The following is a 26,336-nucleotide window of genomic DNA, read 5'->3' on the forward strand; positions in this document are numbered from 1 at the left end:
CAAAATACTTTCTGCAGGATTGCTGTGTCAAGGCAAATTCTGAACACCAAACAGGCTGCACAAGCAGGCACTCATATCAATTTACCTGAGGGAAGAGTCTCCGGTGTCCGTTTCTGTCTGTCCCGATAGCACATCACCTTGCCATTTCTCCGATAACAGATCTTTAGAACAAGTTGAAAGTTGCCATTTGATGTATTCGTGTCAATGACGTCTCCTACCCCAAGTGATAGTGAGAGAGAGCAGAAGAGCGAATGGGCTCTGCCTTCCACCAGCACAGCTTGCAAGTAGAAACAAAATGGTTCAATTATCCGCTAGTGGAGCGAGCCCGGTCCCTGGGGACGGGACAAACAGCAGTGTTCTGGGAGCAGGAGATAGACTGAGAAGCAGATGTTCTTGAAACTCGTTGCGGCTTGAAATTCTGGAAGCAATGTACAATGTATTTCGTACTGAGCAAGTCTCAGCGGCTTCTGGAGCTGGCTGCGTCCATGGTATGTGGCTCGTTGGTCTCAGGGTAGGAACATGTTGACGTGAATGGTGCCGTGCCTGAGGAGTGTCAGTTCTGAAGATAGATTGGAAAGTTGGGACAGTTCTCCTTGGACCTGTAGTTGCTGTGGAGGAGAATCATAAGACACAGAATATATAATAAAAGATTATAGTGTCATGTAACATAAATGATGTCTTGAAGAAACCTAGATTGCTGTTGAGTCTTTCATGTTTTAAAACGGGTTGTAGATTTCGGTTCATTAATCTGTAAATCCCAGAACTTTTTAAAAATCACATTCTCCAGGTAACTTAAGGTTCTATAAAAGGAGGTGACACCTCAGGTCAGACAATGCATGAAAGCTGTGAGGGTAGGGGCTATCTGTATCCTAATCTTGAGTGAGACTGGTTCTATTTCCAAATATATAATCCTGCAAACGCAGATTCACCCCAAAGACTTCTATATGTGAGTGCATGCATGAGAGAGAGAGAGAGAGAGTGTGTGTGTGTGCATGCTGGGTACTGTGTGTGTGTGAGATGGAGTATCAGCATGTGAGATGGTGTGTGCGTAGGTTCGAGTGTGGGGATGTGTTACTGTGTGTCTGAGAGAGAGCATGTCTATCAGAGAGGGTCTGCACGAGCGTGTGAGTATGTAAGAGAGTGTGCTTGTGTGTGTGAGAGTGTATTGCGTAGCTGGGTCTCCTGTAGTGTGACGTGAACCCAGGGTCTCGGCTGAGGCCATTATCATGTGTTCTAAACTTGGTTATCAGCCTCTGCTCGGCCACTAGATCAAAGAGGGCTGAGGCACGAGAAAGGACGGGCGGGGGCACTGGTGGTGGTGGAGAAGGGAGAGAAATTGAGAGGAGACAGAGGTTGTGGAGCAGAGAATGACTGGGGTTCAGAGGGTTGGGGAGAGAATCGGGGTGCAGTGTGAAGAGGGGAGAAAGGGCGAGGGCAGTGGGTGGGGAGAAAATGGACAAGGGGCAGAATGGGAAGCGAGAGACAGCACAAATCCCACCATCCCCAGGACTGATGTCAGTGTCCCACGAACTGGAACCCACTCGTCCCACAGCAGATTTGGGGCAACCATTTCTCAATATAAGCATGGCTAAGGCATATCATCCCTGCAGACCATTCACACCGACCTTCCCAACAGCATCCCACCCAGACTCACTCGATTACGCTGCAGCCCTGCAGTTCCCCATGGCTATTTCCTGATGAAGGGTTTTGCCCAAAACGTCGATTCTCCTGCTCCTCAGATGTTGCCTGACCTGCTGTGCTTTTCCAGCTCCACACTCTCGACCCTAATTTCCAGCATCTGCAGTCCTCACTTTCGCCCTGTAAGGGGTGAATGTTATATTCCGAGTCTTTTAAATCTTTTAAAATCTTTTCCCCTCACCCTAAACCTATACCCTGTAGTTTTGCAATACCTCTACCCTGGGGAAACGACAAAAACGTTGAGCAGCCAGACAAAATGCAAAAGGAATACCATGTCTAGGCACAGGGAAAAACATTTCGACAAAATTTGCTTTGGTATTTTTCTCTCGTATTCGCATTTGGACACTTAAAATTTGTCATGATGTGGAGGTGCCCGTGTTGGACTGGGGTGTACGAAGTTAAAAATCACACAACACCAGGTTACAGTCCAATTGGCTTGTTTGGAAGCACTAGCTTTCGGAGCGCCGCTCCTTCATCAGGCGGTTGTGGAGTGTAAGATCATATATTCTGTGTCTTACGATCTTATACTCCACAACCACTTGATGGAGGAGCAGCGCTGTGAAAGCTAGTGCTTCTAAATAAGTCTGTTGGACTATAACCAGGTGTATTGTGATTTTTAACTTTAAAATTTGTAACAAATTCCTGCACACTGAGCATGCTCCGCGGTGTCAGCAAGCACTGCGCATGACCGCCAGTGTGAGCAAAGCACTGCGCATATTCCTTGGTGCCCGCAGAAACTGCGCGTCAGCTCTTTCCATGGACCAATGGAGAACCTTGGAGGACCGGAAGGAGACTGGTCCTCCTGCCAACCAGAACCGGCCATTGTCGAAATGTGGAGGTTGGACCGTGAGGTCTGAAGCTGCTGCTGCTCCTTTCTCTGTGAACTTCACCCCAGACTGTAACTTCCTTCCTCTGTCTAACTTTTGTGAGTACAACAGTCTGTTTCTCACCACTTTTTCCATTTTTTGTTTCATTCTGGGGTTCAATTGTTAACTTGCAGCAACTGAAAGGAAAGAATGAATCGGGGGGCGGCGGGCGGACAGACTCTGGAAAAGTTGATCCAGGTCTGTCTCAAATTACAAACACATGGCAAATGCAGTGACACAATCTATAGCCTTTGATGTTAAAGAAAAGCGCAGAGAGGAGACGTATTGTTTAAATGGTGATATGTTGAGATGTGGTGAAAGTGAGATGATGGAGGTCAGAGTTGAAAAGTGTAGCGTTGGAAAAGCACAGCAGGTTAGGCAGCAACTGAGGAGGAGGAGAGTCAATGTTTTGGGCATGAGCCCTTCATCAGGAATGATGTGTGGGTGGACAAAGGGGCCTCAGCGTCCTTCTACACCAGTTGTCAGACAGGCGCAGCAAGCAATCAGCAAGGCAAGTGGTATATTAGCAAGAGGAATTGAGTTCAGAAGTGGGGATGTCTTCCTGCAGTTAGGTCAGTCATTGAATGTATTCAAGGCTGAGTTCATTTGACTTTGAAGAACAAAGAAGTGATGGGTATTGGGGGAGGTAAGAAAATGGTTTTAAGACCAGTATAGAACAGTTACAGTCATACAGCACAGAAACAAACCATTAAGTCCAACTAGTCCATGCTGACTGTGTTCTGAAACTAAACTAGTCCCATCTGCCAGTGTTTGGCCCAGACTCTTTGAACCTTTCCTATTACAATTGGAACATTTAAGAGGCATTTGGATGGGTATATGAATAGGAAGGGTTTGGAGGGATATGGGCTGGGTGCTGGCAGGTGGGACTAGATTGGGTTGGGATATCTGGTCGGCATGGATGCGTTGGACCGAAGGGTCTGTTTCCATGCTGTACATCTCTATGACTCTATGTACTTATCCAAATGTCTTTTAAACACTGTAACTGTACCTGCATCCATCACCTCCTCTGGACATTGATACCACATGAGAACCATTCTCTGTCTTAAAATAAAAAGGTGCCCCTCATGTCTTTTTAAAATATTTCTCCTCTCATCTTCAAAGTTTGCTCCCTAACCTTGAAACACCCATCCCAGGGAAAGAATACCTGCTGTTCACCTCATCGATACCCCTGAAGATCTTATAATCCTCTCTAAGGTCATCTCTCAACCTCCAAAGCTGCAGTGAAAAAAATCCCACCCTGTCCACCTAGATGCCGGTATATTTATATCCAGTTATGAACTGTTCAATGCTGGTGCCGACTGGAAAGACCAAATGACCTATTCCTGCTCCCAATTCTCACACTCTGTGTCCAGGACAGCAAGAGACCATATGACATAGGTGCAGAAATGAGGCCATTCAGCCCATCAGATCTACTCCACCATTCAATCACAACTGATACGTTTCTCAACCCCATTTTGAAATTTTGATTTTGGAAAGGCAGATCAGGGAAGGATCTGCGAAGTTAATGGGGAGTGTTGTTGAATAAAGATAGCTTTGAATGCTGGTTCATAGTTTCTTGAAAGTGGAGTCGCAGGTAGACAGGATAGTGAAGGAGGTGTTTGGTATGCTTGCCTTTATGGGTCAGTGCATTTCAGTACAGATGTTGGGAGGTCATGTTGCCCCTGTACTGGACATTGATTAGGCCACTTTTGGAATACTGTGTTCAGTTCTGGTTACCCTGCTACAGGAAAAGTGTTGTGAACCTTTGAAAGGGTTTGGCAAAGATTTACAACGCTTTTGCCAGAGTTGGAGGGTTTGAGCTATAGGGAGAGGCTGAATAGGCTGGGGCTGTTTTCCCTGGAGCATTGGAGGCTGAGGGGTGACTTTATAGAAGTTCATATGGAGCATGGATAGGGTGAATATCCAAAAACATTTCCACATAGTAGGGAAGTCCAAAACTAGAGGGCATAGATTTGAGGTGAGAGGGGAAAGATTTAAAAGGAACCTTATGGACAACTTTCTCACACAGAGAGTGATGCAAGCATGGAATGAGCTGCCAGAGGACGTGGTGGAGGCTGGTATAATTACAGCATTTTAAATGGCATCTGGTAACAGGGTGAATTGAGAGGGATATAGGCTAAGTGCTGACAAATGGGATTATGTTAATTTGGGATATCTGGTCAGCACAGACAATTTGGACTGAAGGAAAGCAGAAGTATTGTTGTGAAGACTGGAATTTCAGAGCAGCTTTCAAAGATATTTTGTCCTTATTGGGAGCAGAAGCTACAATGAAATCTTTCATTTCAGAGACAGCAACTGAGTAAGTGAGGACATCCAGGATTTTGATGGAATGTGGAACTTGTTGCAATGTGGTGTTGAAGTGTTTTAAGCTGGAAATGTGTTGCTGGAAAAGCGCAGCAGGTCAGGCAGCATCCAGGGATCAGGAGAATCGACGTTTCGGGCATAAGCCCTTCTTCAGGAAAGATTTCCTGAAGAAGGGCTTATGCCCGAAACGTCGATTCTCCTGTTCCCTGGATGCTGCCTGACCTGCTGCGCTTTTCCAGCAACACATTTCCAGCTCTGATCTGCAGCATCTGCAGACCTCACTTTCTCCTCCTTGAAGTGTTTTAAGTAAAGTGTCCTGAGCAGGAAGCCCAGTGAAGGGTTAGGTGGGTTTTTGTTTTAAACTGCTCATTTCTTTCAGCCCCCAACAATGTATTTCCAATGCTGTGCATCAGAAGGAGCGGTGAATCAGTAACTGGTATCATCAGAAGCCTTACGGTTTTCAGTACTGCAGGTATTGCATTGTTGCATCAGCATTGTAAAGGTTATCGGCAGCAGTGGGAGGTGTGGGCTGTATTCACTGGAAGCGATGAAGCAGTTTGATAACACACATATGAGAGGGCAGGGTGGGACTTGTCTTTCAATTTGCAGAAGTTGGGAGGTTCTGGGAGTTGAGGTTCTGGGCAAACACAACTGCAGTAAATCATAGAAGCCCTGCAGTGTGGAAGGAGGCCATTCAACCCATCAAGTCCACATTGACCCATCGAACAGCATGCCACCCAGATCCATCCTATCTCGTCGTTTCTGCTGGTGGGTTAGACTAGGTAACAAGATTAGGGGTAGGTTTAAGGCAGAGGAGGAGGGACTACGTTTCCTGGAGAGTGGTGAATCTATGGAATTCTTTGCCCAAGGAAGCAACAGAAGCAGGCATATTCAAGACACAGTTCGATGGGATTTTGGATGGTCGGTGAATTTAGGGTAGTCAGGATAATGCAGCTAAGAGGAGCTGAGATGATGGATAGATCAGCCATGATCTTAAAGAATGGCGGAGTAGGCTCGATGGGCCAAATGGCCTCTTTCTGCACTGCAGGGATTTTATGATTGCTTCATATGGTGTATATCTGATGTTCGCTGTTGTACAAGCTGCATGGCTATGATTTTTCACCTTCTAATATAGTAATGGAATTACATCCTGTATTTCTTGTATTCATTTTTATTTAACAGGTCAGCAGGAAGTCTTTCAGCAACTTTACTGGCTTTCTTTCCTAAAGCAGCCTTGACATTTCATTTTCATATCCTTCATTCAGCTCCATTTCCAGCATCTTTGTGGGAAGGTTGTTCCAGGTCATTGTCACCTAAATGAAGTTTTCCTCTTTATATACTTAATGCTATCTGGCTGAATAAGGGTTTTTTAGGTTTCTGTGTCATGGATAATATATGATCAGCAGGTATCTGGCAATCTAAGGAATTGTCACCGATGTTATGTTCATTTGACTGTACTGACCGTGACTTATTTCGTGATTTTATTTGCAGGAAGACATGGGGAAAGAAATCTGAAACCAAAAGATACATCAGCTTAGATTAGCTTACTTACAGAGTGGAAACAGGCCCTTCGGCCCAACAAGTCCACACCGCCCCACCGAAGCTCAACCCACCCATACCCCTACCCCTACATTTTTACCCCTTACCTAACACTACGGGCAATTTAGCATGGCCAATTCACCTGACCTGCACATCTTTTGGATTGTGGGAGGAAACCGGAGCACCCGGGGGAAACCCACGCAGACACGGGGAGAACGTGCAAACTCCTCACAGTCAGTCGCCTGAGGCGGGAATTGAACCCGGGTCTCTGGCGCTGTGAGGCAGCAGTGCTAACCACTGTGCCACCGTGCCGCCCACTGTGCCACCGTGCCGCCCACAGACTCAGCTTCTGACAGAGCCACTTGATTCATTGGGACTTGAATATCAGCAGCTATTCCAGTCGAGAAGAAATGTTTGCTTCTGTCTGCTTGGACACTGGTGTGGCAGGAAGAATACTGATACACCCGAATGAGGGAGATTCAGTGCGGTGACCGTGAAAAGTACAGGACTTCACACCATTTACTCAGCTTGGAGGATCAAAGAGACCGTTCACTTGCTCTCTGTGCGGGAAGGGCTTCACCCGCTCCTCCCACCTGCAGAGACATCAGTGAGTTCACCTCCCATCGCAGGGGGATTGAAGGAGCTTCGGCCGAGTGTCATTATCGACTGCATTAATAACCCAGGTCTGTGGACTCCCGGGTTTGAATCTCACCATAGCAGATGGCGGATTTGGAGTTCAGTCAGAAATCTGGAGTTCAGAATCTCATTATGAAACCATTTTCGGGGAACAAACACCACAATCTGATTCACTCATGCTTTAGGGGAGGAACCTGCCGTTGTGGGAAAGGATTCACTCAGTCGTCCCAGCTGCATCCTTTCCCTGGTCTGGCCTATATATGACTCTAGACCACAGCAGTGTGGTTGACTCTTGACAGACCATCTGCAAATGCGCGGGGAGAATCTTACTTGCATACAGGCTATGGGTTACAATTGTTGAGTGAAGCAATACTTCCTCCAGGCTAAGGCTGCCCCAAGGATCGAATTACAAAGGGACAACTCAGGTGACCACTAGAGAAGAAAGTGGGATGCAGGGGAGTGTGTGTGTGTGTGTTTAAAAAAAAAACGCTACTTTTTGTGCACCTTTTTGCTGGGACGATCTGAAGCTGCAACAAAGTTGGGTCCCAACAAAAGTTACCTGAACTTACCGTCGGACTCAGACATTGAAGGCTATGAGATCCAACAGGTTTTTCTTTTCAAGCTGCTAATTTCTTTCAATCTCCGGCGCGAGGTTTCCAATGTCTTATATCAGAAGGAGCAGTAAATGTGTAGCTCGTATTATTAGAATTGTACATTTTTCAGGACTGATGGTTCATTGTTTCCTCAGCTTTGTAAAGTTTACTGGCAGCAGTGGGAGGGGTGGGCTGTTTTCACTGGAAACATAGTTAAAAATCCAGTTATAGTCCAACAGGTTTATTTGGAAGCACTCGCTTTCGGAGTGTTGCTCCTTCGTCAGGTAGCTGTACAGCAGGATCATAAGACACAGAATTTGTAGCAAAATGATATATTGAACAAATCTCGACTGCTTTTAAGTGTTTCATCTTTAGAATGGGTTGCAGGTTTCAGTTCATTAGTATGTAAATCCCAAAACTTCTTTTAAGTCACAGTCTCGAGATAACTTCAGGTTTTACAAAGAGGTGCCATCTCAGCTCAGACAATGCATGAAAGATGTGAGGTTCGAGTCTGTCTTGAGTCAAAGTAGGAATTTATAAAATATTACATGGATTGACTGTCTGCAGATTGTGCACTTTTTGAGCAAAATAGAATGTATCTACAAACATAATTCTGCAAATGCAAATTCACACCATAGTCTTATCTATGTGTGCATGCATGAGAGTGAGTGAGTGTGTGCATACACGTGAGTCTGGCGAGAGAGTGTGTGTTTGCGTGTGTGCATTCTTGGTAAAGTGAGATTGTGCAGGAGTATAAGTCTTTGAGAGGATATGTGTGTGGGTGTGCATCTGAGAGAGCGCGTATATCTGAGAGAGTGCCTGTGTGAGTATGTGGGAATGTATGGCTGTGTGTGAGAGACAGAGAGACAGAATGTGTACAGTGTAATGGGGTCACCTGTAATGTAACATGAACTCAAGATCCTGGTGAAGGCCATCCTCATGGGTTCCAAACTTGGCTATCAGTCTCTGCCCGGCCACGAGAAATGATGAAGCAGTTACACAATAGACACGGGAGAGGGCAGGGTGAGACTTGTCTTTCAATTTGCAAAAGGTGGAAGGCTCTGGATGATGTGATCCAGGGCAACCACAACTTGGAGGACCTTTGGCTCAGAGAGGTGGAGCTGGAAGCCGGGCTGCAGACACACTGGGAAGGCAAGGCGTAAAGTTAATCAGATGTTTTTTATTCCTGGAGATGGTCTTTCCCTCCGTACAGAGCCTTCCGATGGGGTCAGTGGACAGGGTCAGGAGGGTGTGAGCCCGGGTCAGGCAGGTAAAGGGGATCTGAGAGAGGGCTGGGGGAGGGGGGGGGAACTAACTGTATGGTGGTGGGAGTAAGAACAACGTTAGGGAGGTGGAGATAAGGGACAGAATAGTGATTGGGATTGCCTCCGTTCTCTGCAGTTGGCAGCAGGAGCACAGATGGCATCAGAATCTGGTGCCAGGATTCAGGAACCGCTGTGCTCAGGGCTGGAGAAGTGGGAAAGGGAGGTGCAATGGGTGTGGTCCAATGATGTCAGCAGGACACAGCCTCTGCTGAGGTCGCATGAGAAGTTAAAAGCTGCAAAGACAAAGCAGACCGTCAAAGCACGGGGTGGGATGGTGGCTCAGTGGTTAGCAATGCTGCTTAATAAGGCCAGGAGCCTGGGTTTGATTCCACCCTTGGCTGACTGTCTGTGTGAAGTTTGGCATGTTCTCCCCCTTGTGTCTGTGTTGGTTACCTCTGGGTGTTCTGGCTTCCTCCCACAGTCCAAAGATCTGCACTTTAGGGTGGATCAGCTGTGCTAAAGTGTGCAGGAGAGCTTGCATCTTTTAGATGACCATGTTAGTTTCGGTTCCTTCATTTGTAAATCCCAGAACTTTTTTAAATTTTCATTCTCAAGATAGCTTTTAACAATAGGTGTCATCTCAGCTCAGATAATGCATTGAAGGTGAGACATAAAGTCTGTGTCCCAATGTTAGGTCAGACTGATTCTATTTCTAAAGCGGGAGCTACAGAATCTTACATGGATTTATGCAGTTTTTGAGTAATTCGGAATAGAATGGACTTCTGCAAGGAAGTGTACAAACAACTGACCAGGAACATGACAGGCAACGACCAGCTGATCTGACCAAAGAGCACAACCGTGAACTGACAGCATTCATCAAGACTTCTGATCCAATCCTTCCAGAAGCTCAGCACCCACGGACTAGTTGAATCCGTGGACATGTCAGTACTCTACACCAGCATTCCTCACGATGATGGCATCACGGTAACAGCCTCAGTACTCAATACCAACAACTGCCAATCTCTGAGCACTGTCCTACAACTCATCCACTTCATCCTTGACCACAACATTTTCACCTTTGTCAACCAGTTCTTCATCCAGACACATGGAACAGCCATGGGGACCAAATGTGCACCCCAGTATGCCAACATTTTCGCAGAGGTTCGAACAAGGCTTCTTTTCTGCACAGGACCTCCAACCAACACTATACATCAGATATATTGATGACATTTCTTCCTGTGGACCCATGGTGAGGAGTCACTGTAACAACAATCCTGTGATATTAACAACTTTCATCCCACCATCACATTCACCACACTCTTTAGTATCTGTCTCATTTTTGAACACATGCAGCTCTATCAAGGATGGATATCTCAGCACTTCTCTGTACCGCAAACCCATGGATAACCTGACAGTGCTATACTTCTCTAGTGAAACATATTAAAACAGCCACCCCCTCTGGATAAGCCCTTCGCATACATCGGATCTGTTCAGGTGAGGAGGAACATGACAGACACTTGGAAGTACACAAGCATGCTCTCATAAGAACGGGGTACAATGTTCAACTCATCAACTGCCAGTTCTAATGTGTCACAGCAAGAAACTGTAATGACTTCCTTTGGGAGACAGACATGAGCTGCAACCAAAACTGTATCCTTTGTTGTCCAATACTTCTCAGGAGCCGAAACACTACGCAATGTTCTTCACAGCCTGCAACACATTATTGATGAGGATGAGCACCTCACCAAGACCTTCCCCACGCCTCCACTTCCCGCCTTCAGACAACTGCCAAACTTTAAACAGATAATTGTTCGCAGCAAACTGCCTGGCCTTCAGCACAACACGATACAACTCTGTCATGGCAGATAATGAAAGACGTATCAGAATGTTGACACGATTACCACCATTACACGTGGGGACACCACCCGCCATGAGTGCAGCAAGTACTCATGTGACTCAGCCAACATTGTTTATCTCATATGCTGCAGGCAATGATGCCCTGAGTCTTGGTATATTGGTGAGACCAAGCAGAGGCTACAGCAACAGATGAATGGACACTGTACAACAATCACCAGCCAGGAGTATTCCCTCCCAGTCGGGGAACACTACAGCGGTCCGGGACATTCAGCCTTGGACCTTCGGGTGACTATCCTTCAAGGTAGACTTCAGGATGGGCAACAACGGAAAGTGGCTGGGCAGAGGCTGATAGCCAAGTTCAATACCCATTGAGACGGCCTCAACCAGGACCTTGGGTTCATGTCACACTACACTATACATTCTCTCTCTCTCTCATACACACGCGCGCGCGCGCATGCATTCACACACACCCTCTCACAGACTTATACTCCATTATACACTCTCTCTCTCACACACACACCCTCTCAGACCTATTCCCCATTACACTCTCTCACACACACATGATCACTTGGTTTCTCCTGCACACACACACACACACACACATAAAAGTTTGTGGGTTGAATTTGAACTTGCACAATCGCATCTTATTTTGCTCAAAAACTCATACACGTAAGATTCTGTAATACAACGATAGAAATAGAATCCGTCTGACCTAACATTGGGATACAGACAGACTTTAACTTAACACCTTCAATGCATTATCTGATTGAGATGACACCTATTGTTAAAAGCTAGCTTGACAACGTAACTTTTGAAAAGTTCTGGGATTTACATGTGAAGGAATCGAAACTAACATAGTCATTCTAAAAAATGGTAGAGGTAAGCTAAAGTTATTTAATATTCCATCCCATGACACTGCAATCCTGTTGCTATAAAGTCTGTGTGTTATGATTCTGCTCCACAACCAACGATGAAGGAGCAGCGCTTCGAACACTAATGATTCCAAATAAACCTGTTGGGCTATAACCTGCCATTGTGTGATTTTTAATTTTGAAAATCTGCAGTAATACCAACATCTCCATACTGCGCATGCTACTCGGTGTCAGCAACGCACTGCGCATGTTCCACAGTGTCAGCAAGACATTACGCATGCTCACACAACAAGCGGAAATGCTCCGTGACCTTGTTTTGATGGACCAATGAGAAGCTCTGGAGGACCGGATGTAGACTGGTCCTCCTGCCATTCACAGCAAACCCATCGTCTGGATGCGGAAGTAGGACCATGTGCTTGTGAGGTGATTAGATTAGATTAGATTACTTACAGTGTGGAAACAAGCCCTTCGGCCCAACAAGGTGGTTGTTGCTGCTCCTCTCTCTCTGAATGAAGATTGAGCTTCACCCCAGACTCCAACTTCCTTCCTCTCTCCAACATCTATGAGTACAGCACACTCTTTTCTCACCCCCTTCTCCATTCCGGGATTGAGCTGTTGACTTGCAGGAACTGAAGGGAAACGAAGTGAATCCAGGGAGGGGACAGACTCTGGGAAAGTTAGTCCAGGTCTTTTTTTCAATGGCAAATACAGGAGAATTGACATTCAGGCTCGAACCTTTCATCAGAAATGATGTGTGGATGATCAAAGAGGCATCTGCGTCCTTCTAATCCAGTCAATGCAAGTTGTCAGACAGGTGCAACAAGTAGTGAGCAAGGCAAGTGGTATATTAGCAAGAGGAATTGAGTTCAGAAGTGGGGACGCCTTCCTGCAGTTTGGGCGTAATTGAATATATCCAAGGCTGAGGTCATCTGATTTTTGAACAACAAAGAAGTGATGATTATGGGGGAGGCAAGACCAGTACAGATCACTTACTATGCTGACTATGTTCTCAAACTAAACTGGACCCACCTGCCTGTGTTTAACCTATATCCCTCTGAACCTTTTATATTGGAGTCATAGAGATGTACAGCACAGAAACAGACCCTTCGGTCCAATTTGTCCATGCCTATCAGTTATCCTAATCTAGTCTATTTGCCAGCCCTGGGCCATATCCCTCGAACCCCTTCTATTATAGACCAATCCAAAAGCCTCTTAAATTCTGTAATTATACCAGTCTCCACCACTTCCTCTGGCTGGTCATTTCATATATGCACTACTGTGTGAAAAGGCTCCCCTTTGAGCTCTTTTATGTCTTTCTCCGTTCCCCCAAAACCTTTAGTTCTGCACTACCCCACCCCAGGGAGAAGTCTTTGTCTATTTACCCTATCCATGCCTCTCATGACTTTATAAACCTCGAAGGTCATCCCTCAGCCTCCGACGCTCCAGGGAAACAGCCGCAGCCTATTCAGCCTCTCCCGAGAGCTAATTTTTTCAAATCTGGCAACATGCTGGTAAATCTTTTCTGAACCTTTTCAAGTTTCACACCGTCCTTCTGATGGGCAGGAGACCAGAGTTGCATGCAATATTCCAAGCACGCAATATTCCAAATGTGGTCTCACCAATGTCCTGTAGAGCTGCAACATCACCTACCTCCCAACTCCTTTACTCAGTGCTGTAACCGATAAAGGAAAGCATGCCAAATGCTGCCTTCACTATCCTCTCTACCTGGGACTCGACCTTCAAGGAACTATGAACCTGCACTCCAAGGTCTCTTTATTCAGCAACACTCCCCAGGACCTTATACACTTTATGCTAAGTCCTACTTTGATTTGCTTTTCCAAAATCCAGCACTTCACATTTATTTAAATTAAACTTCATCATTCATATACTAATCCAAATGTCTTTTGAATGTTCTAACTGTATCTGCATCCACCCCTTTGTCTGGAATTCATTCCACACACAAACCACTCTCTGGGGGGAAGAAAATGGCGACCCTCATGTCCTTTTAAAATCTTTCTCCTCTCCCTCTTTCAAAATTTGCTCCGTAATCTTGACCCCCAGCCTAGAGAGAGGATTTTGGCCGTTCACCTGATCTATACCCCTCACGATGTTATAATCCTCCTCTGCTCCAGTGGAAAAATTTCCAGCTTATTAACCTGAATGTAGGTATATTCATGGCAGGTCAGGCAGCTTCCGAGGAGCTACCTGATCTGCTGTGCTTTTCCAGCACCACTCTAATCTAGACTCTGGTTTCCAGCATCTGCAGTCCTTGTTTTTACCTTTTACGTCGGTATACTCAGATCTACTTATGATCTGATCAATGCTGGTGCAAGCTCGACAGGCTAAATGCCCTATTCCTGCTCCCAATTTGCACACTCCTAGTCCAGAACAGCAAGATACCATAAAACACAGGAGCAGAAATTAGGCCTCTGAGCCCATCAGGGGTGCTGCACTATTAAGTTCTGGCTGATAAGTTTCTCAATCCCATTCTCCCACTTTCTCCCTGTAACCCTCCATCCCCTTGATACTCAAGAACCTATCTATCTCCATCTTAAATCTACTCAGTGACCTGGCCTCAACAGCCTTCTGTAGCAATGAATTCCACATATTCACCACTCACCGGCTGAAAATGTTTCGCCTTATCTTTGTTCTAAAAGATATTCCTTTTACTCTGATGCTGTGCCCTCGGATCCTAGACTCTCCTACCAATAGGAATATCTTCCCCATGTGCACTTTGTCCAGGCCATTCAGAATTCTGTCTGTTTCAATTAGATCTCCACCTCCCCCGAGTGTGGGCCTGTTAATCAGCATGAACCAGACCCTTCAGGATGAGATACAGCAGGAATTAGGTTCAGCAAAGTCAGAACGGAGGGAGTGTGTGTGGGATGGAGATTCTCAGCTTTTAGGGGATGAGAGAGGAAATAAAGTTCAATATAAATTAGAATTGATCGGATGGGCTGATGGGCCGAGGAATGGCAACATGAGTTTAATTTAGATAAATGTGAGGTGTTACATTTTGAAAGGCAAATCAGGGCACGACTTACATAGTTAATGGGGAGTGTTGCTAAACAAAGTGTCCTTGCAGGTTCATAATTCCTTGAAAGTGGAATTGCAGGGAGACAGGATTGTGAAGAAGGCATTTGGTACGCTTTATTGCTCAGAGCATTGAGTACAGGAGTTGGGAGGTCATGTTAGGCCACTTTTGGAAAACTGTGTGCAATTCCAGTTGCCCTCCTCTGGAAGAACGTTGTGAAACTTAAAAGGGTTCAGAAAAGATTTACAAAGATGTAGACAGAGTTGGAGGGTTTGAGCGATAGGAAGATGCTGAATACGCCAGGGATAATTTCCCTGTAGCATTAGAGGCTGATGGGTGATCTTACAGAAGTTTATAAGGGGTATGGATAGGTTGGATAGCCAAAATCTTTTCCCCATGGTAGGCAACTTCAAACCTAGAGGGCATAGGATTCGCGTGTTGGACAGAAAGAGTAAAGTTGTTAATTCTTACTTTAAATATTTACCTCTCAAACTTTTACATATTACTGCATGGGGTGAATCATTTCTGTGATTCTGGTTTAATTTATCAGAGGGGGTTACTCTGTGTCGTAATAGCGCTGCAACGTAACAAAAGTGAATGAATTGACTGCACACATTGAAGAGAATAATTATGATCTGGGACTCCTTACAAGACATAGCTTCAGGATGACAAGGATTGGATCCTAAATATTGAGGGGAGATGTGGCATTCAAGTCGAATGGGAAGCTAGGTAAAGGTAGAGGGTTGACACTGCTAATCAAAGCACTGATCACAGGGTAGTCTGGTGTCAGCTCGGATTTCAGGTCCTGGTTTCTTTGTCCTCTATTGATCTCCCTGTTCCCACACAGTTGTTGTCCGTTCTCAGCTCTGCTTCATTTCTGCTGAAGCTTTAACCTCCTTTGACACCTTCCGGAACAATAAATCATTCAGTCAATCAAAATCCAACCTACAATCTCCCAGCCTGTAAACCATCCAGACACAGAGTATCATACCAGAAAATATAACAAAAAACGTGAAAAGTTAGAATTAAATAGGTGCTTGTGTCTGTTCATTGGCAAGTAAACTAGAAATAGGGGTCTGCCAGGATTCTTATAGTGCCCTAATTGAAGAATTGTCTCTCCCTTACATCTAAGTATTCGTACCCAGCTATGATTTATAACAATATTTACATCAACAGAAATAAAGCATCTGTTATGCAATAGACAGAGATATACAGTATGGAACTAGACTTTTACTCTCTCTCGTGTGTGTGCGCTCGTGCACACACACACCGAGGTCTATAGGGTGAATTTGTATTTGCAGATACCATCTATTTTGCTTAAAAATGCACAATCTGCAGGCAGACAATACATGGAATATTTTGTAAATTCCACTTTGGAAATAGAACCAGTCTGATTCAAAAACTGGGATACAGACAGACTCTGGCCTCACACCTTTAATGCATTGTCTGAGCTGAGTTGCATCTTTTCTTATAAAACCTTAAGTTATCTTGAGCCTTAGAAGAAGTTCTGGGATTTACATATTAATGACACCAGCAATTCATTCTAAAAGATGAAAGACTTTACAATCCAGGTTTCTTCAATGTATCATTTCAGTGGCATGACTCTGTAATGTTTTGCTGTAGACTCAGTGTCTTATGATCTTATACTCCACAACCACCTGATGAAGGAGCAGTGCTCTGAAAGCTCGTGCTTCCAAATAAACCTGTTGGACTGGCGTCATGTGATTTTTATCTTTGCCCAGGTTAGGGTGGGTTGGCCCTGCTAAATTACCCATGGTGCTCAGGGTTTTGCAGGTGTGGGAGAATTGTTCGAAGCGATTTGATTCCACCTTCTCATGACTGACTGTGTGAACTTTGGTATGTTGTCCCCTTTCTGTCTGCGCGGGTTACCTCTGGGTGCTCCGGTTTCCTTCCACAGTCCAAGGATCTGCAGTTTCGGATGGATCGGCTGTGCTAAAGTGTCCAGGGATGTGCAGGTTAGGTGGGCTAGCAATGGGGAACTGTAGGGCTGTAGAGTAAGTTGATGAGTCTGGGTGGGATGCTGTGTGGAAGGTCAGTGTGAATTTGATAGGTGAAATGGCCTGCAGGGATTATATAAGTCTTCTGCTTTAGCCATTTGTGGATTGAGAAATGACTGCTGTGGGAGGAGTAGGCTCCAGTTCATGGGACACTGCCCCAGTCCTGGGGAAGGTGGGAATTGTGCTGTCTCTCTCCCCACCCACCGCCCCCATCCATTCTCTCTCACCCCGCAACTCTCTGCCCATTTTCTCTCTCTCCCCCTCATTCTCTTCCTCCACCCTTTGACCCCCGAGTCTTTCCTTTCCGCCCCCACCACCCTCTGTTCCCCCCAGTCTCTCAATGGCCCCCACACTCTGTCACCCTGTCCATTCTGTCTCTCTTCCAACTCCCACTGAACTTTCTCATGCCTCGAGCTCTCTTTGATCGCTGTATCAAGCTCTTAGAAGAGAGAGAGAGAGAGAGAGAGAGAGAGAGAATGATTGGTGATGAAACTGCCTGGGAGATGGGGGTGCACGAGAAATGGCTGATCTTTCAAATTGAGAATAGCTAAAATAATATATTCAGAAACAGCATTAAAGTTTGAATGCATGTTCAATTTTATATTAAGACAAAGCTGCAGCCATCTTTCTCAAACTTGCTTTGAACTATGTGCAGTTGAGGACAGGCTGTTCGGGGTGAATGAGGCTTTTGCTCGAAATGTCAATTTTCCCGAAATGTCAATTTTCCTGCTCCTCGGATGTTGCCTGACCTGCTGTGCTTTTCCAGCACCACATTCTTGACTCTAATCTCCAGCATCTGCAGTACTCACTTTCTCCTGTTAGGGGTGAATGGCCGATTCCGAGTCCTGAAAAATTGGTTCTATTAGAAGGTGTAGAGGTGTATTCTACCTTCAAGAGAGTTGAAAAGCGAGCAGAACCACCTGACATAGCACCAAACGTTCTGAACAAGGTAACAATTTAACATTTGGTCGAACAGCTCAGTAGCTGGGTTGCCTGGAGACAAAAACATACTCAATTTTGGCCAATCGATTTAAAATCTTGCCCCAAAATACTGAATTCCAATCAAGTTTGAATTTAGTATTTTGAGAATATTGGTTAACACTGCTGCCTCACAACACCAGGGTCGATTCCAGCCTTGGGTGACTGACTGTGTGGAGTTTGCACATTCTCCCCGTGTCTGCGTGGGTTTGCTCTGGGTGCTCCAGTTTCCTCCCACAGTCCAAAGATGTGCAGGTCAAGTGAAGTGACTATGCTATATTTCCCGTAGTGTTAGGTGCATTCGTCAGAGGGAAATGGGTCTGGGTGGGTTACTCTTTGGAGTGTCAGTGTGGACTGGTTGGGCCGAAGGGCCTGGTTCCGCACTGTAGGGAATTTAATCCAATCTAATATTAACACCAATGAAACGATTTGATGCTTTGGAGTACAAAATCAAAACAAAAAGTTGAACAGTTACAGGAGAACTGCCAAAAGACCAACAAATGTAGGCTGCTAGTGAGAACTCCTGAGAGGTATCTGTCCAGAGAAAGAGTCTGCACAGAGAAAAAACATCGACACTGACCTGGAGAGCAAATCTACAGAGGAAGGTACAAAGAGAAGATTTAACAGCTGGCCGGGTTTAAAGTTTGAATCTTGCGGCAAATCTTAATCAGGGTTTTTATTGGACTGGTATCATACAGGGAAGGTAGAAGATAGGTTAGAGACAGGAGTTGTAAATAGTTGTTAATTAATTATTCTCCGTTAGACTTTAATAAATAAAGTTGTTGATTTTTACTTTAAATACTGACCTTTGGGAATAGTTTCTTGGTTCTTGAATTTTCACAGATTACCACATGGGTTAAACCTTCTCTATGTTGCTGGTTTAAATTAGGTGGGGGGGGGGTTGTACCCAGTGTTGTAAAATTTGGGGGCTTTCGTCCGAGATTTGAACTGGTTTAGACAGATTTGAATAGATTTGGCAGTACGAAAAATCCCAACAGATTGAAACACTTGCAAGTTAGTGTCCTCGATCATTAAATAAAACTTTAAATAGTGACTTTTAGAAACAGTACCTTACCTCTTGAATTTTCACATTACCACATGGGGTAAATCTTTTTTGGGTTTAAATTAGTTGGGGGGGGGGGGGGTGCAGTCCGTGTCATAACAATTCTGACTATGTAGAAACAGTAGTGGAGCGTGGAAACAAACTGTTTGTTCCGTGCCAGTCGGATATCCTAAATTAATCTAGGCCCATTTGCCAGCTCTTGACCCATATCCCTCCAAACCTTCCTGTTCATAAACCCATCCAGATGCCTTTTGAATATTGTAATTGTACCAGCCTCCGCCACTTCCTCTGGGAGCTCATTCAATCCACGCACCACCTGCTGCGTAAAATAGTTGCCCTTTAGGTCCCTTTTAGTCCTTTCCCCTCTCACCCTAATATAAATCAATTGCTGCTTTTTCTGAACAGGCTCAGTGGCTGGCACTGCTGCCTTATAGCGCTAGGGACCCGGGTTTGATCCCAGTCTCGGGCAACTGTCTGAGTGGAGTTTGCACCTTCTCCCCATGTCTGCGTGGGATTCCTTTGGTGCTCCGGTTTCTTCCCACAATCCAAAGATGTGCAGGTTTGGAGAGGGCACTTGTGGGGAATTAACTTTCACACTTTTTTTCTACTCCTTAGGTCCCTTTTAAATCTTTCCCCTCTCACCTTCAACCTATACCCTCCAGTTTGGGAATCCCCTACCTTGAGGAAAAGATGAGTAGTCAAATAAAATGCAAAAGGAATAAAATGGGGGGCGGGGGGGGGGGGGGGGGAAGCAGAAAGGAGATGCATTGTTTCAATGGTGATATATTGGGATGTGGAGAAAGTGAGGACCGCAAATGTTGGAGACCAGAGTCAAAAAGTGTGGTGCTCGAAAAGCACAGCAGATGAGGCAGCATCCGAGGAGCAGGAGAGTCAGCGTTACAGGCACGAGCCCTTCATCAGGAATGTGTATAAAGGGGCCTCAGCGTCCTTCCATACCAGTTAATGCCTGTTGTGAGGTAGGTGCAGCAAGCAATGAGCAAAGCAGGTGTTATCTTAGCAAGAGGAATTGAGTTCAGAAGTGGGGATGTCTTCCTGCAGTTATGGGATCATTGAATATATTCAAGGCTGAGTTCATCTGATTTTGGAACAACAACGAAGTGGATGTTTATGGGGGAAGACAAGGAAATGGTTTTCAGACCTTTGCAGAACAATTACCGAGTCAAACAGCACAGAAACAGTCCCTTCAGTCCAACTACTCCATGCTATGTTCTCAAACAAATCTAATCCCATCTGCCAGTGTTTGGCCTATATCCCTCTGTCACAAAGCTGGTCCTTTTTACTAAAAGCTGGTCCTTTTTACTAAAAGCTGGTCCTTTTACTAAAAGCTGGTCCTTCTTCTCAAGGATGCTGTGTCCTTGGTTTTTTTTTCAGAGGGGTGGTAAAAAAACCCCGGGCTCCGAAGTGACTGGTTTAGTACAGAGATGAAAAACAGTATTGGGAGGCATTTTTGGTTATATGTGAACAGATGAGACTTGAGGCCAAAGCTTTTATGTTTTAGAAGTGACCTGTACAATGAAAGGGGAGTGGTCAGTCCTGAAAGCTGAAGTCTCGTTTGGGTGAGTTAAGCAGTGGACTATGTGGAGAAAGGCTGCTAACACTGTCTCCTTCTGCCCTTCTAACTTCAACTGTAAGCCTCTGTTTCAGTTTTACTTTGTTTAAGGGATTTGTTTTTATTTTCGTACTGTTGTGAACCAGCATTGCGAAGAGTGTTAAGAGTTTCTCCACAGCTTGTAATGTACTTAATAAAGTTTGGTTGTTCACAGAAGTTGGCGTATTGCAATGTAAGAAGCTCAAGCAAAAGAACTCAACAAAGGAACCTAAGGGATAAGTCTTTCATGCAGAAAGTGGCGTGTTTAAGGAAAGAGCTGTCAGAGGAAGTGGTGGGTGCTGGTACAATTATGACATTAAAAGGCATCTGGATGGGTATACGATTAGGAAGGGTTTAGACGATATGGGGCCAAATGCTGGCAAATTGGCCGAGATTAGGTTAGGTTATCTAGTTGGCACGCATGAATTAGACCGAAGGATCTGTTTCTGTGCTACATATCTCTATCACTCTGGCTTGCCACTAACATTTGCCACATCTATATGTACAGTTTCTCTCTGGTGTCAGTGTCAATGCCTTGATATCTCATTCTTAACTGGACTGGCAGTACTTGAAATATAATGCAGCAAAATGAGGGCAATTCACATAAAACATCCCCCTATGCACCGATAGTGGGAGCATGGGGATTCCAACCGGGGTTTACAGATGCCACTTTTAAACTCCGGAGATCCAGGGGTATCTCATGTTTAGGGGACCTATTTAAAGATGGGGTCCTGATGTCTTTTGAACAGCTGCGTCAGAAATTCGGATTACCTAATGGAGACCTCTTTCGATACTTCCAAATTCGAGATTATATACAGAAGAAGACCACGTTATCAGATAGTCTTTATAAATCAGATAGAGAATGTAGTGTCCTACGACCAGTGGGGATATCTTCCGTCAGTACTATTTATCATTTACTACATGATGAAGTATCGGGAGATATGGATAATCTGCTTAAAACATGGGATCAGGATTTGGGACTAGAAATCTCTATAGAAACGTGGAATGATATTTGGGAAAATGCTAGAAGAATTACTATCTGTAACAGAACCCAGGCTATCCAGCTGAAGATACTTCATAGGGCCCATATAGCACCGTTTCGATTGGCAAAATTTAAGGCAGGAGCATCTCCAATGTGTCCTCAATGCAAAATAGAGGTGGGCACTCTTATACATTGCCTATGGACCTGTCATAAGATCCGTAGATATTGGACTAAAGTAGCAAGTACCCTGACAGAAATTTTAGGAACGGAAATTAAAGTGGACCCTGTATCTCTCCTCTTGGGCTTTTCGAACCTTCCCTCCCTGGACACCTACGGGAAGAGACTATTTACTATTCTTTCTTTCGTGCAAGGAAAAATATTTTGGTGAACTGGGCGGCTGAGGGCCACCCTGGACTTTCAAATTGGCACAGATTAATTATGGAATGTATTCCCCTTGACTTCCTTACAAATATGGTGCACCGAAAGACTGAATTATTTTATAAAATATGGCAGCCCTTTTTGAATTACACAAATACAGATATTTTGGCTATCCTAACAAGGGCTTTTATTTAATTGAGATTACAAACCTGGCTGGTCCGGGGCCCCTCGGGGGAGGAATCCCGCACGAATACGGGTTTTATTATATCTGATGTTAACACATTCCGAGCGTGTAAGAGACTTAAATATACACTCTGGTTAGTTGTAGGTTAGATTAGTAGATAGTTGAGTTTTGTTTGTTTTTTCTTCTTCTTTTTCGTTTCTTTTTCTGTTTTTTGTTAAATTTTGACTATTGTATATTTGAGTAAATTGTATATCAACGTTTATATCTGAGAGTTTTGTTTATTTTTGTAAACTTGTTAAAATGTTAAATTTCTAATAAAAATATCTATAAAAAAAACTGGACTGGCAGTGATGACTTTTGTAATCTTTTCTTACAGACTATCTGAAGACAGAAGTTTCAAGTCAACAGATAAAGGGCTTATGTCCAAAATGTTGATTCTCCTGCTTCTCTGATGCTGCTTGCCGTGCTGCCCTTTTCCAGCGATGCAGTTTTTGACTCTGACTCTCCAGCGTCTCCAATCCTCACTTTCACATCAATGTCTGATAGTTACTCAATCCATCAGGACCGCAACAATTTTTAACTATGATTCTGTGAGAAGGAGCAAAGCTTTCTTTTTGGTCCCTGTTTGAGTACGGGGGCACTGGTTGAAAGACCCTACTATTGCAGCGCACTGAGTGTGGAGCCTGAAACAACTCTACTGCCTGGAAAGAAGAATTCATGGCAGGGTTGTACACGTGTGTGTGCAGCTGAAGCTTCGGCCATGGAGAAACCCGAGGAAACACGCCCTGTTGAGAAACCATGGAGTTGTGGCGACTGCGGGAAGGGCTTCCATGTCCCACCTGTCCTGGCGGCTCATCAGTGCAATCACACTGGGAAGAGGCCGTTCTCCTGCCCCGAGCGGGCAAAGGGCTTTACTTGCTCCTGTGTCCTGCTGGCCCACCAGCATATAAACACTAATGAGAGGAAGTTTTACTGCTCCATGTGCGGGAAAGGATTCACTTGGGTGGACAACCTCCAGACCCACCAGCGATTCCACGCAGGAGAGAGGCTCTTTAGTTGCCATGAGTGCGGGAAAGCCTTCAGCAATTCCTCCAACCTGCTGACGCACCGGCGGGTCCACACGGGGGAGAGGCCATACAGCTGCCCTGAATGCGGGAAGGCCTTCAGCGATTCCTCCAACCTGCTGAGGCACCGGCAGGTCCACACGGGGGAGAGGCCCTTCAGCTGCCCAGAGTGTGGGAAGGCCTTCAGCAATTCCTCCTCCCTGCTGGTCCATCAGCGGGTCCACACGGGGGAACGGCCCTTTAGCTGCCCAGAGTGCGGGAAGGCCTTCAGCAATTCCTCCTCTCTGCTGACCCACCGGCGAATCCACACGGGGGAGAGGCCCTTCAGCTGCCCAGAGTGTGGGAAGGCCTTCAGCAAATCCTCCAACCTGCTGGCCCACCAGCAGGTCCACACGGGGGAGAGGCCCTTCAGCTGCCTAGAGTGTGGGAAGGCCTTCAGCAATTCCTCCTCCCTGCTGGCCCATCAGCGGGTCCACACGGGGGAGAGGCCCTTCAGCTGCCCAGAGTGTGGGAAGGCCTTCAGCAAATCCTCCAACCTGCTGAGGCACCAGCAGGTCCACACGGGGGAGAGGCCCTTCAGCTGCCCAGAGTGTGGGAAGGCCTTCAGTAAGTCCTCCAACCTGCTGGCCCATCAGCAGGTCCACACAGGGGAGAGGCCCTTCAGCTGCCCAGAGTGCGGGAAGGGCTTCATTATATCCTCGGACCTGCTGAGACACCGGCGAATCCACACGGGAGAGAGGCCCTTCACCTGCTCTGAGTGTGGTAAGGCCTTCAGCAATTCCTCTGACCTGTTGTCCCACCAGCGGGTCCACACCAGGGAAAGGCCATTCAGCTGCCCCGAGTGCGGCAAGGGGTTCACCCACTCCTCCAAACTGCTGGCCCATCAATGGGTCCACACCGGGGGGAGGCCGTTTGCCTGCCCCGACTGCGGGCGGAGGTTCACATTGTCCTGCAACTTGCGGAGGAACCAGTGCATCCAACAATCAGATTCCACCAGTGACGCTGCAGTGGGTCACCCCCAGGGCTGAACCTCCTGCCCATTCTGACAGTGGGTGCAGTGAGCTTTTGTGTTTTGTGCTGGACTCACCCCCACCAAGCCCACCTATGTGGCTCAGGGGTGGCATGGTGACTCTGTGGTTAGTACCACTGCCTCACGATGCTGACCTGGGTTCAATTCCACCCTTGGGGAGACAGTCTGTGTGTAGCTTTCACATTGCACGCCCCACGTCTGTATGGGTTACCTCTGAGTGCTCTGGTTTCCTTCCCCTGGTCTGAAGGTGTGCAGGTTAGGATGAATTGGCCCATCTACATTGTCCCATAGTGTTCAGGGATGTGCAGGTGTGGTGCATTAGTTGGGGTAAATGTAGAGGAATAGGGATAGGGGAATGGCTGGGTTACTCTGCGGAGGGTCAGTGTGGACTTGTTGGGCGAAAGGACCTGGTTGCATACTGCAGGGAATCTAATCTTTAAAAAAAAGAATTCCTCCAAGCAATCTTGATAAAATATGCCGAGTTGGTCAAAGTATCCCATCAAGTTTGAGTGAAGAAATCAGAAGTGACACGACACCATGTTACAGTGCAACAAGTTTATTTGAAATCACAAGCTTTATGAGCATTGCTCTTTCATGAGTGCTGCTCCTTCATCACTTCATCTGGTGCCGTGTGACTTCCGACGTTGTCCACCCCAATTCAACACCAGCACCTCCGCATCAGAGTTGACGAATGAGATTGGATTTTATTCGGCCTGATTGTGAGATGTTCCATTTGGAAACTCAAAACTGTCTGACCAACAAAGAGATGCAAATCATAGAGTCCTACAGCAGGAGACAGGCCCTTCGGCCAAACATGGTCCACACCGACCAAACTGTCCATCAACACTAAGCCCATTTCCCTGCAGTTGGCCCATTTCCTACCATACCTTTCCTATCCACGTATTTGCCCAAATGCCTTTTAAATGTTGTTAATGTACCCACCTCAACCACTTCCGCTGGCATCTCATTCCATATGTGTACCACCGTCTGCGTGAAAAGAAACGTTGCCCCTCACATTCCCTTTTATTCTTTTTCCTCTAACCTTAAACTGATGCCCTCTAGCCCTCACTTCCCCAACCCCGTGCATTCACCCTCTCATGATCTCTTCACTTCTGTAAGGGCCTCTCTCAGACTCTTAATGCTCTAAATAAAAATATCTTAGCTTGTCCAACCTCTCCCTTTTACACAGACCCTTGAATCCTGGTAACATCCTTGTATATGTCTTCAGCACGCTTCCAAGTTGAATAACATATTTGTTATAGACACTACCCTGTCTACCTATTTTGTTGGAAATATAGGACCTAATCCAAACTGGATAATCTGGCTGATGGGGCAGGAAACCACTTCCTTTCTTGAGAGACAAGTCTCCTGGAGAGAACTGGCTGGCTGACTGATCTACTGACCCTCAGTGTCCCACTGCCCTCAGTTATCTGGAGGGGTGTCCACACATTTGCCTAAGGTGGTGCTTGAAACCTTTATCATCTTTGGGATGGATCCCCATTCAGTCCGTGCTATGGAGTCATGCAGCCTGGAAACAGACCCTTCAGACCAACCAGTCCATGATCCCCAAATAAACTAGTGCCACCCATCTGCTCCTGGCGTGTATCCAGGATATTAATACTTTTGTTCATTTGTTCACCGTGAGAGTTGGATAAATAAATTGTTGATTGTTGATTTTAAAGTGTTGGGGATTTATTCTTATCACTAGAGCAGGTTACACCACTTTTCATGCTAATTTTATAGATTATTGGGTGACACGCACCTCTGGGTGTTTCTCTTTGAGATAGGTGTGGCTGTCAGCCTTTGCTTTATAAAAGTATTGACGTAATGTACTGCTGAATGCAATGGAGTCAACATGAATCCCAGCCTCTCACTGTGGTTGTGGGTGAATCGTCTTAATTTGGCTCTTAACTCAGAAACTGCACACAATTAACTGCTGAAACAATGATTAACACTTTATTGTATGCAGCAACCAAAAATAAAACTCCTCAAGTTTTCATTGGAGAAAAGAAGGTTTAGGGGTGACTTGATAGAGGTGTACAAGATGATAAGAGGTTTAGATAGGGTTGACCATAAGAACCTTTTTCCACGTATGGAGTCAGCTATTACAAGGGGGCATAGCTTTAAATTAAGGGGTGATCGGTGTAGGACAGATGTTAGGGGTAGATTCTTTACTCAGCGAGTAGTGAGTTCATGAAATGCCCTGCCAGTAGCAGTGGTGGACTCTCCCTCTTTATGGGCATTTAAACGGGCATTGGATAGGCATATGGAGGATAGTGGGTTAGTGTAGGTTAGGTGGGCTTGGATCGGCGCAACATCGAGGGCCAAAGGGCCTGTACTGCGCT

At 45.7% G+C, this 26,336-nt stretch overlaps 1 protein-coding gene across 1 annotated transcript; it reads left to right on the forward strand.

The window, feature by feature from the left end:
* The first annotated feature begins 434 nt into the window (after window positions 1-434).
* LOC148143693 (uncharacterized) lies at window positions 435-23,989 on the forward strand. The gene is made up of 3 exons (XM_087975260.1): window positions 435-488; window positions 22,721-22,794; window positions 22,879-23,989. Exons 1-3 carry the CDS (start codon window positions 435-437, stop codon window positions 23,987-23,989), a joined length of 1,239 nt encoding a protein of 412 aa, XP_087831386.1.
* Window positions 23,990-26,336: the final 2,347 nt, after the last annotated feature.

Source organism: Chiloscyllium plagiosum, unplaced genomic scaffold, assembly GCF_037043375.1.
Source record: "Chiloscyllium plagiosum isolate Xiang-an unplaced genomic scaffold, Cpla_swu_hap1 HiC_scaffold_27, whole genome shotgun sequence".
NCBI lineage: Eukaryota > Metazoa > Chordata > Chondrichthyes > Orectolobiformes > Hemiscylliidae > Chiloscyllium > Chiloscyllium plagiosum.